At 44.0% G+C, this 12,531-nt stretch overlaps 1 protein-coding gene across 1 annotated transcript in view; it reads left to right on the forward strand.

Moving 5' to 3' along the window:
- Positions 1 to 1,275: 1,275 nt before the first annotated feature.
- Positions 1,276 to 12,531, forward strand: part of ppm1h (protein phosphatase, Mg2+/Mn2+ dependent, 1H) — a 29,905-nt gene continuing 18,649 nt past the window's right edge. The window contains 3 exon segments of the mRNA XM_056599105.1: positions 1,276 to 1,664; positions 8,319 to 8,487; positions 10,376 to 10,768. Of these exon segments, the coding sequence (XP_056455080.1) occupies positions 1,426 to 1,664; positions 8,319 to 8,487; positions 10,376 to 10,768 (801 nt within the window). The 5' untranslated portion in view covers positions 1,276 to 1,425.

Here is a 12,531-nt window from a genome sequence, read left to right on the forward strand (position 1 = left end):
GGCTGGATGAAGAGATGGATGGATACAAGTATACTTAGAAAACAGAATAACAGCTTCCCCTATTATGCAGATTCTGAAATATCATCCTACTTTAAATGTCACCTCTACGCCCGTCCATCCGTAACCAGGTAGAACAGATGGAATTAAAAGGGGTCATGTAATGGTCAACACGCATATATATTTGTCAAAATAGTACCTTATAGTACAGTCCAAGTGGCGCCATCATTTCAGCAATTTAAATAAGGACATTAAATACATACTGCTTCTATTATGTATTCAGCAGTCAAAAAGACTGTTTGTACGTTACATAAATGTGTTGTGTGCTCGCGTCTTAAACCTCCCTCCACTTCCCACTGACCCCAGGTGCCACAAGACATTCCCCTTTTTAGACACCATCATCACCAGCATGATCGCAATTGCACCGTATTTAGGTTAATGATGTGCTTTCCTGGCAACCCCATGAATAATGGATGAGGCATTACGAAGTCTTGCCAATTTGGCATCTCTTGCGCATCTGGGATTGATTCCCCCGGAAGACACAGCTTCTAATGAAACCAACACAGCTGCTTTTTATAGACCGGGCTGATCACCTCTATTTAGGCTCTACAAGGGAGGCTGAAGCTTGTTATTTAGAAGAATTTGCCCAAACTGACTATAATATAGAGCAGGAGGTTGGTGTGGACATAGAATGCAGGTTTAGGCATTTTGCCCAAGGATGCTTACAGGTAAAGGCTTGTAGAATGCTAGGGATCGAACCCAGAATCTTATGGACGGTAGTTGAACATCCTAGCCACTGCTATAAACCCTTAGTGACAGCTGACATTTGGATAACTGATATTGATGTGCTGGACTAAGATGTATTCTGGCATGAACAAATATAGGGCTCCATCACCTAAGAGCCCCCTCTGAGAAAACCCACTGTGGGTTATTGGGTTAGCTTGCAAAAATAAATTGCTCGTATTTCATATGTGTAGGATATGATGTTTGATCATATGGAACACACACACACACACACACACACACACACACACACACACACACACCACACACACACACACACACACACAACACACACACACACACACACACACACACACACACACACACACACACACACACACACACACACACACACCTTTGGCTGCACCTTCCTTACTCAATCGTCATGTCGGATTACCAACCTTTGACCTCCTGCGCAACAGTCAACAGTAATCTGCTCACTGATACGCCAGTAAAGAGCTGTCCTCCGACTGCAACTGGGCAGTCACATGATCCTGCGCGGAGGAGATGCATTTCCGTGTTCACCGAGAGCTGAATCAATTACGCCACTGTTGTCAAAACTGAATCGTTCACAGTGCGAAACGCATTCATCGAGAAACAGTGCAGTATCGCTCAAGGGGGCAATCAGACATTTCGGACCACGGCATGACCATGCTGACACGGGTGAAATCAGCGGTGACACATTTTATGGGGGGCATGATCGCTACTGGTGCAAATGGGGACCATTTGAGCGGTTCGGATCTGCCGTTGAAATTCCCGTACATGAGACCCGAGTTCTTGGGGTTGTCCCCGGACGAGATTGAGTGTTCAGCGGACCACAGTGCAAGACCCATCCTCATACTGAAGGAGAGTAAGAGGCTGCCCTGGTCTACCGGCTATGCAGAGTAAGTGTGTGCATCCTTCCTTTCGCCATCCGAGTAGGCTGCGTCTCACAGCATCCTTGATGCGAGGTGAACCTGGGTTTTCTGGTTTCTGGACCTGCAGGAACCAAGCGCACCTCACTTGTAGGATTTATAGATTATTATTTTTGGGTGATCACGGTAGAATGACTGTCAGAGTGGCCTTTCTATCGGTGAAACCCTTTTTGAAGAATACTTTTCCGAAAAGCACCTTATACAAAAACAGAACCAGTTCCCAGTGTTCTGCATACTGTGCAAAAAGAATGTTTGCTCGTTAAATATTTGCCTAGTGGGGAAAAACAATACTATCTCGTCCTTATTCCTGTATGATAAGGACGTTATTATCCAACCTTGATTAGGCCAGGCATAAGGCTACATTACAAATGGCATTGCAGGCATAGCCTGCAGAAACAGTCATGTGCCAGCCATAGGCATAAGTATATAGACCCAGCCGTTGTTTTGGGAATAAATGGCCTTATTGTCGATACGGAGTAGTGGTGCTTCAGTCTTACAAAAGATAATCTGTTGCTCGCTGTCATTCCATCGGCGATTTGTGGATTGCTTAGAAAATGTGGAAGGAAAGAATTTGGGTCAAGTGAAGTATATCCTCTGATTGTGAAGCCAACACACACACACACACACACACACACACACACACACACACACACACACACACACACACACACACACACACACACACACGATTGTTTGCCCTAGTAACAGGGGGTGAGGAATGCATCGGCATCAAGTGTGCGGTTCATAATTCAAGTTTAACCCATATCTTGCTGCTACAGCCTTCTTTTATCTTGACGTTTGCTATCTAACATTTTCATCTTATATGCTGGGCGTAGTCTAAATATATTTTCCTTTCTATTAGGTTCACTTGAAACCATTAAATGTTCGCCCATTTTCACTCATATAACGGGAACATATCCAGTATTAAATTCATTAATCAAATATAGGCTTACATGTGTTATTATTTTACATTGACGGTTTATTTATTGCATTTCCAAATCTGGATTGTTATAGATCACAAATTACCTGAAAGAGATTTTGAGCATATCTCCCTGCCCTCTTAGGCACAGGCACAGACAAAGTATGTCAACAGATGTTTAAAGAGCTCAGATTCTTGATTACTTACTCCTCAAACAATGGGCTGATGAGTTATAACCTATAACCGTCAAGTCCGAACCCCTACAGCCGTACAAAGTTTACGTGACGAGAGAAAGAGGATGCAAACCCTAGCCTGATATTGATGTGGACCAAAATGTTTTTCAAAGAGCAGCTCTCCTTTTTTTTTATTTCTCCCAGCCATGTTTTGGCTGAAGCAGAACCATAATGTTGGAAAACAGTACCGGCCTTCCGGAACAAGAACACTTTGTGGGCTGAAACACAAAGCGTGGGCTGAAAACCCTGTCATGTCTAGGGCACCCAGACGATGCCCTGCCATTTACCTCCATTAGATCAAGTGTCAATCTCTGTCACGCCAGACTAGGCTTTCCTCCGGGCAAAGTTTGCCTAGCCTACAAACACCACCTACCACCAGTCAGCCTTTGTACCAGCGACACACAGTATTAGCACTTTAACAGTTTCTGTGTGTACGGACGGTTTTTCTTTAATTCCGTGAAGGAACCAAGGTCTTCAAAGTGTTAAGTGTTGGGACACTCAATAAAATTTGACACATTAGGTTCGATTTATTATTATGAATGATTGAGTTAATTCCATTTTGTTTGATTTCCGTCTCTACGATTTTGAAGGTATGCCCCACTCTCTGTACATTTATTGTTTATCAAACTGAAGCAACTTTGGTTTTATCTGGGTTGATTGGCACACAAGAGGCACACCCTGCTCCTAATTTCGTCTGCAAAGGTCAAACCAAATAATTTCGTAAATAAACGACGACATGCGTTTCTCACTATGCCCAAGAAAGGAAGGCATTAGGTATAAATAGACAAGGTTATAATTTCTTGCTGCCCAGTTCATTATAGTATGTATAACACAAATGAGAACAGTGGCCCAATCCACTGTGCATTATAGTCAGAGAAACCTTCCATAACCGAAGTGCCATGAGTGTTGTTTTGATGTGGAAAACGCCAATTTGGTGAAGACACTTCCCAAAGACATTAAACCTCTGGTGTTGGTTTTTTAAAGACGAGCATCTGTTGTTGACGGCTGACTACCAGTGTGGGTGTTTGCATGGAGAAGAGATCCAGGTTTATTTTGAATGCATTGAATTCAGGGCTGGGGCGATGGCTATGCAATGCTCTGCTTGCTATATGCTATGTTTGGAAACCATTGCCGCCCACTCACTAGAAGCAAATAGGGTGACACAGATCGCTGAAAGGCCACCTATACTGACTCAGTATTTCACCCGGGCAGCAGCAGTGTTGTGTGGGTGAAATATGACTACCGTGGTCGGGAGAGCATATTGGAATTATCATGAGCTGTGTACATGCACACATCCACTCCAGGATGTTCAACAAGGTACATAATTGCTTCCTGTGCCCAGAATAGACTCCACAAACACACACACACACTTACTGTAGTCGCTCCCTCACTCCCCTACTCCCTGGCCAGCACCATGCTAGGTCATTAACGCTAATTGACAGATGTCAGGGCAACCGGTCCATTCCTTTAAATGTTATCATTGTAACTCGCTGCGCTGCACTGAGGGAGTAAACATCCATTATTGAGAGAGCTCAGCCATGGCACATAGGGATAACATTTAACTGATTTAAAGCCCACAGCATGACGGGGCAAGAAAATGTAGGGGATGGATGTTTATGAAATCTAAAGTCATAGATGGATTTGTATAGATGCCCTCATGCGATGTGCTGCTAAGCCAAGTTTGTTCTAGTACAGTGGTTCTCAATGGGGGTACGCGTACCCCTAGGGTTACTTTGGAGTACTCAGAAAATAAATAAAATAATAAAGCTAGCCGCCTTATTTTTCACCCAAAGAAGGTTTCAATTCTGAAAAGATAGCATGCATTATAACTAGTTATTAACGGGTGTGTTCTAAGAACACACACATTAGTCATATATAAACTTTTCTGAAATGTGCACACACACGCACACTAGGGCTGCTCGATTTTGGGAAAAATCATAATCACGATTATTTTGGTCAATATTGAAATCACTATCATTCAAACGATTATTTTTGAGATTGAAAACATGATGTATTTATTAAGCATGTCTCTCCCACTTTGAACTTTGAAAGTTCGACTTAAAAAAATACACAACATGGTCAAAGAAAAATCTTCAAACCAAAAATAATGTACAGATGTGTATCCAGCTGCACTTTCTACAAAACATTTGATAAAAAAAATAAAAATATATAATCAAACAAGATTATATTAATTTTATGATCGGTTAATCGCTAAAAAACACACACACACACACACACACACACACACACACACACACACACACACACACACACACACACACACACACACACACACACACACACACACACACACCACACCACACACACACACACACACACACACACACACACACTCTTTCATTAGACGCACGTCAGGGTAAGTTAAGTGCAGAACTGGGGCCATGTGGGTCAGGTCTGTTCTGCCTCCAGCCTTGAGCCGACCGGGTCAGACTACAGGACACATCATTTGAACTTTCAACCTTTGGCCTACTGATATTTTCCGCCACCAAGAATCACATTAAAAACAAATAGGTTTTTCTATGGGAGATTCTCAAGTCGGAACCACGTGGGCGTACTGAAAAGGTACAGGAGGAAAATAACATGTGGCTTATGAAATGTTACATTCGTTATCATTAGCAAATAGTGTTTCATAAAAACACGAAGCAAGCAACAGAGTTAAGAAGAACAATCAAGGTTAAGATCACCTGACGCTCCCACAGCAAAGAGCAATGCAAACTAAACTATGAAAAAGGACGGCATGTTATACTTTTTCAGAAAGTATCTCAAACAAACATTTTAAAGAGCAAAATAATAAATAAATAAATCCCAATGACCTGTCACCATTATAATCATTGAAATCTCCAGTCTAAGGAATATTATTCTAAAGATCTGTGCTGTCACCTTCTTTCTAAAGGTTGTAGATTACTAAAAGAAATGCAACAGGCAAATCCTTTTGAATAATTCAACTCTACGCCGTTGGATGCTTTTATCCAAAGCAACTTATCCTTAATGTAGTCTACATGGGGGGTACACATGTAGGTCAAATGCAGACAGCGGGGTTCGTACCCAGAACATCTGGAGTGGGGGACAAACCCCCTCACCCCTGGACTAGCATTCCTTATGTGGCAGGTGTCAATCACAAAACAGAAGACCTTTCTAAAAACACACGCATTTGATCTAGATTCTAGATGAAAACACAAACCAACTCGAGAGTCTCCCATTCGTTTACATTTCATTTTTCCAATATCGTTCCCTCTCGGCCGTGGTGTTTTGTTTGGTAGGGACTGGGAGGGAGTGAGATGATATCACTGCTCTGGGTGGCTGGAGGGAGCTGTGTGGAGCACATGAGAGAGGGCTGGTGGCTCGTTATAGCGGCGCACTCGTGTCACATGTCAGGGTCACATGCTATCGGTTCACAATGCACTGAATTGGACTATGGTGTTGGTGAGGCTCTTGAGGGGGTGCTGTCGGGGATAGACGACGCCATGCAAATTGACAGCGTGTGCCTTTTGAGTTCTTGTGTTTTAAGACGTGGTCTGACAACTAAATGCCTGAAAGGCCCGTCGTCTGCGATTGTCGTTGTGTGCGACGATGCTTGGATACCCAGCTGAAAGAAACTTTAGAAAGGATAAGTACGGGACTTTTCAACCTGGACTGTATTTTCCCTAGCCTGAGAACCAGACAAATCTGCAAGCTCATGTTTTATTTGCTCTGGCGTGTGTGTCTGGCCCCCGTCCTGTTGAGACAGATTTCCAGCAGACCTGGCCAGTCACAACCTTTTATCTGAAACAGGGAGGGTTTAGAACGTGAGCTTGGGGCCCTGTGTGAGCACAGTCAAGGTATTTTCATAAACAACCAAGATGGCTGCCGCTTCTGTGTGCCACGTTTATTTGCTCAGGTTGGTTGTTGATCTATCCCATTGGATCCAGAGGCGTTTTGTTCTGCGGCCATTGATAATGACGCTTGGAAATGAAAAAATTAACTGAGAAGTTCGAGACTAATTCACATCTGTGAATTGATCGGATAACCTAAAACAATATTTTCCTATCGTTTGAGGTCTAGGTGACTAATGAGCACAGTTATTAAAAAAAATAGGTCTAGTATCGAACGAGAGCGCCTCATTCAGTCACTGCAGCTGTGAAACCAGTTGAAATGTAGCCCTATGGGGTGCCATCGCCCGATAGGGTTACATTGCTTGATCAGGTCTGTTTTTTTTATTAACCCAGTCTCGGCCAAACTGAAGTCTTGCTCAAGAGTTAGAGTTGTGGCAGGAACTTTCGCCACTGTCCCTACAACCTCAACCCTCCTTCACCCAAATCTCTCATAACACCAAGCTATGCCATCTCTAGTCCAATAATGCAACCCGTTTCGTGGCTGAAATGGCTTGTTGTCATCATTAGTCAACTAGACACAAAATGAGGGGAAGTAGGATCCACGTTGAAGAAAGAATCCCAAGCTGATCCTTTAGGTATCCTTGAGTAGGATGCCTCACCTTCTCATGAATGACAATTATATTCTGACTAAACGCTCAGTCTTCCTCCTCCTCCCCATGGCGATAAGAAAAAAAAACACCCTAAAACCATAAAAGTGCACAGACACAACAATGCCCAACTGTATTTAAGGTCAGGGCGTGCGGGCCGCGTGCGATGTGATTCTAATCAGGTAATGTGAGGCGACACACCGCATCCAGGGCTAAGAACGGAGCAGACCCGTCTCCTATCATCATGGATGTGGACGCCTTTTAAGAGAGTCAACCTTATCAACACCTATCAAAGGGTATTACAGAGCCACTCCCCTTCGTGACTTTGGCTTTTATGAATGACGCACAGAGCAGCTGAATGCTTTTGTGGTAGACGGGAAGTTAGAGGGAATAAACGTCACGTTTCTCGTGTTGTTAAGGAAATAAAAAACTGTTTCACGACAATAGTGGGGATGAAATTATGTTGCATAGTGAGTCCGTGCTAGCAGCACAGCCCTACAGATTTGGTAGAGCAGCATTTTCAGAATAATGCTGTCGTTCTGTCTGTCTGTTGTTGTTGTTGTTGTTGTTGTTGTTGTTGTTCGCGGTCACGTTGAGCCACCAGCCTGGAGTGGTATGATTCATGGCTGAGTACCTGGATGCTAGCCCTCACGTGTTTCCTGTCTTTCACAGTCAATGCCTCATATGTACCCGTACCATAATAACAAGCATGTCCACAGAAAATCAGTTTTGCAATACTTGGTTCCATTACACCTATACAAACGTTAATACTTTGACGTCATTGATGCTTACTATAGGCTTGTGGATTTACTTTTATTTTCCATCAATTAATTAGATGAGATGGTGGATGATTATCTCTCATTGCTTTAAGTTCATAATAGCGTTTCTATTTACCATCAGTATCTTTGATATCACGAAAATGTAAAACTGCCACTCTCCCTCCCTCCCTCCCTCCCTCCCCTCCCTCCCCCCCCTCCCCTCCCTCCCTCCAGGGTGATCAACGCTGGGAAGAGTTCCCTGAACGAGGACCAGGCGTGCTTCGAGGTGCTGACCATCAAACCCAAGCCTCCCGCCAGCGGCGCCGGGGCCAACCGGACCCCCACGTCCCGCCGGAGGTCCTCCCTGCCCAATGGCGAGGGTCTGGGCCTCCAGGAGAGCCTGGTGAGGCCAGACCACCCGGACCTCCAGACACACACTCTGCCCAGAGAGGGGGTCTGTAGCAGAGACCAGGGCTGGCCCATGTAGCAGCTAGAGCCCAATTACGCGCTTATAAGAAGAAGAATACATTTGATTTATATTGAGTCTTCCAATGAGAGGCTTTACAAGTGTTGAACAGAAACCATAAGATAAGGTTTTGAAGGTTTTTGATCATGAAAGGCTTCAACTGGTTACTGTGACTGCAGCAAATGCTTTTTAACCAAAGCAACTGAGTGAATTTTAGATTAATGTTATCAAAGAGGAGGATTAGATTAGTTTCCCTTTATGCTACACTATCTTGCTCTTTGTATTGAAATGTCTTCCGAGATAGTGTTTCTCTTCAGGGGAAAATTAATTTAGACGTTGACCTGCTAAGTGACTTACTGAGGTTAACCAACCCAAATCTGTCAGCAGGTTACTGACACACACAGACACAGACACACACACACACACACACACACACACACACACACACACACACACACACACACACACACACACACACACACACACTCCTCCAGTATCAGCACAGTCTAAATGACTAAAAGCCGTCCCAACTAATTCTATATGTGTGAAATTTTTTGTGCTAAAACCATCCCTTGCGGAAGGATTTAAACACCTACACTAGCACTCGAGTCGGCCGAGAGCTTACAACCAACACTCAAAAAGCACCAATCATGACTCACTGCTGCAGCGATACCGACCTGACAAAAGTAGCACAGAGAGTGTATCTAGTGCTGTGGCGGGCCTTCAAAGTAGTAGCGTGGCCAATGCAAGACAATTATTTAGGTTTGGAGAAAGTATAAACCCAATTTTATTTTGGTTTGTTCGTTTATAAAAAGGTATTTGATAGGTTTGCAGAAAACCATTATAGTTATTCTGTGGTTGGAAAAAAATATATACAGGCAGTCAATATGATTCTATTAAATAATGCAATCAATTCAAAAGTCCAAAGCTCCTACCTCACCAAACGTCCATGATGAAGGTTTTAAAAGTATATTAATCCACGTGGATGCAAAATACTCCAAACAGAATAGTCCAAGCATAAATCCAAAAAAGGATTCCAAAATGAACAGAATTAAGATTCAGAATTCATCAACCGTTCCTTCTTTTTCCATTTCACACCATAAACAAAGGCCTTTAAACTTAATATAGTTCCCAAAGATAAGGTTTCTTGTGCTTCCCCTCTCTCTATCCACAGGGCAGCCATCTTGGGCTTGTGCTTTCAAATCAAACAATCGTTTGGGTGTGGCCCGATTAGCATACAATTACCTCCACCTGCTTTCAATTACTCCTGTCAACCATACAACACAATCCCATTAGACATCAATCAAAACAAAGTGCACATCTCTATACAACACCAGACCAAACACAGGCCCATATGCCCCCAAGTGGGGCATATGGGACATGCTAATAAATAAATCACCTGTTGACTCAAGATATGAGATAGGGCTTTTACTTTGAAGCTTCGAGCGGTTTATGCTACATCTGTGACATCTCTTAAAACGCTGTGAGGAAGACTAAAGTGTGTTGCGACCTGAAATGGCAAATTATAATTTCCCAGCTAAACCATTTTTTTTGCATCAAGTTGTGTTACTGTAATGCACACTGTTTATATATAGAGTATATGTATGTGCGTGTGCATGCGTGCTCGTGTCTGTCCCTTTCTTACTGTGTGTGTGTGTGTGTGTGTGTCAACAGTGCAGTCAAAGTAGTCGTTTTTCATCTGTGTGTGTGTGTGTGTGTGTGTGTGTGTGTGTGTGTGTGTGTGTGTGTGTGTGTGTGTGTGTGTGTGTGTGTGTGTGTGTGTGTGTGTGTGTGTGTGTGTGTGTGTGTGTGTGCGCGTGCCCAGGAGGTGTGCGAGGGCCTGACCCTCCACTACTGGGGTCTGTTCGACGGGCACGCGGGCTCGGGCGCGGCGGTGGCGGCGTCGCGCCAGCTCCACGGCCACGTCGCCCAGCACCTCCAGGAAGTGCTGGACATCCTGCGTCTGCCGGGCCAGCCGCCGCCCACCTGCATGGGGGAGGAGCCTCTCAACCACCACTACCACCCCCACCACCAGCAGCAGCACCTCACGGCCACCGCCCAGCGCTCTCTGACCAGGGCCGCGTCCCTGCGGGGGGCCGCGGGCGCCCCCGCGGGGACGTCCGGCACGCCCCCGCCCCAGACGCGCTTCTTCACGGAGAAGAAGGTGTCGCACGAGAGCCTGGTGGTGGGGGCCTTGGAGAACGCCTTCAAAGACATGGTGAGTGGGCGGAGGAGGGTGGGTGGAGGAGGTGGGTGGAGGAGGTGGGTGTAGACGGCAGCGTGGTTGTGGAGGAGCACAGAAAGCCCACGCTGTGGATGGCAGAACAGTTTAATTTGCAAACACCCACGCACACAGAGAATATGAGGCCGGATGCTCAACGACGTTAGTCACTAAAGCAAGCCCAGATTCATGTTTTAAGGCACAAACGTACTATTGATCCCCAACGGGTATTCAGGTGCTACAGGGAGGGTAGAGATAAGTAGCATAATGCATAAAGAGATATCAATTACACTAAGTGTAAATTAAACGACAACAAATAAATACAGAAAATACATCTAGATACATATTAGTTGTAGTAGTAGAAGTAAAGGACTATGTTATCCGAGCAATTATTTCTATGGGAATTCCCTCCAGTTTGTTCTGTGTTCCCCACTTCAGCAAAACCAAAATGTTAGGACCCCACTCGTGTTATTGGAGGCTTTTCTGACTGCGATGTGCAGTTGAATTGACTGCTAAACTCGTATGTGTTCAGTGAAAAAATACAAATATTGGCCCACTGAACTGGGCTGAATCCAATGACAAGCCTCACAAGAGCATAACTACACAATATTGAAGAGACTGCGCTTAAAACACACAATACAAAGCGAAGCCGTCATGGAAGAGAGCACATTCAACAATAAAGCAGGAAGCATACCGAAGGGTTGTGTTTGAGTGAAGGGAAAATCTCTCAACCCACTCAACATTCATTATGCAGTAATTATCTGGACAAGTCAATTCATATTGATCCTCTGTTAATGTACGACCGAGCATTGAACCCTCAATACATCAGGTTATAGCCCCCCTACTCCACATTCACCCCACTCGGAAGTATGACGTAACACGGTATACAAAAGGCTGTATATTGTATTACAGTGTTTCATGTACATGTACTTGCATTGGGTGTTATGTGCACGCACGATTAGTGACGTCACAACTAGTCTGAGGATAGGGATGCTAATTGGTTAGCCATGTTCACTAGCCTGCAGACATTTTGTTCAATAAAACTCCAACAGCAGCAGAATAACAATTCTAAAAGGTTAGTTGAACCCCCAAATCACTATTATCAGTGGAAAACGGTTCCATTTGGGTCTCATAAGTCGTTAGCAAACATTTCTGTCTTCTTTTTGTCCAAATGTAGAAAGGTATAAAACGGGGTGGATTCTCTGTATAATGCAATAAGTCTGCTTCTTCTGTCTTAAAACACTTTTCCAGCGTTTTCAATGGAACATTCTTTCCATGGGCTGCACACCCTAGCACAAGCGAGTGTGACGTGGGTTTTGACAAGGTTTGACAAGACCCTTCACACCCACTATGGAGCCCAATTTGACTGTTTTTTCCAAAAAAAAAAACACTGCACAGGCAGTGTAAAATCTGAAAGTCTAAAGGATCTTTTGTGCGTCTTGTGCCCACTTTTGTAAAGCGTTTCAGACTGGACTTAGATGTATGATCCATTGCGTCTTAAATCTCCCAGCAGAGGATTTTCAAATAGGACAACAAATGAAGGAAATCTGAATGCATTGTTTTTACAATGTTTTTCAGACATTACCTTTTAGATCACCGATCAGTTATGTACAAGCCTAAGCAACTATGGTTAAATCAAAGAAATCCCCATACTTTTTACAACCATTGCAGTCATTATACAACAGGTGTAATGTTCAGTTTGACCACTAGATGGCAGAGTAAAGCTTGTAATTAGTTTCAGATCACAAGATGCAACCAGG

This window comes from Gadus chalcogrammus, chromosome 9 (genome assembly GCF_026213295.1).
Source record: "Gadus chalcogrammus isolate NIFS_2021 chromosome 9, NIFS_Gcha_1.0, whole genome shotgun sequence".
Classification (NCBI taxonomy): Eukaryota; Metazoa; Chordata; class Actinopteri; order Gadiformes; family Gadidae; genus Gadus; species Gadus chalcogrammus.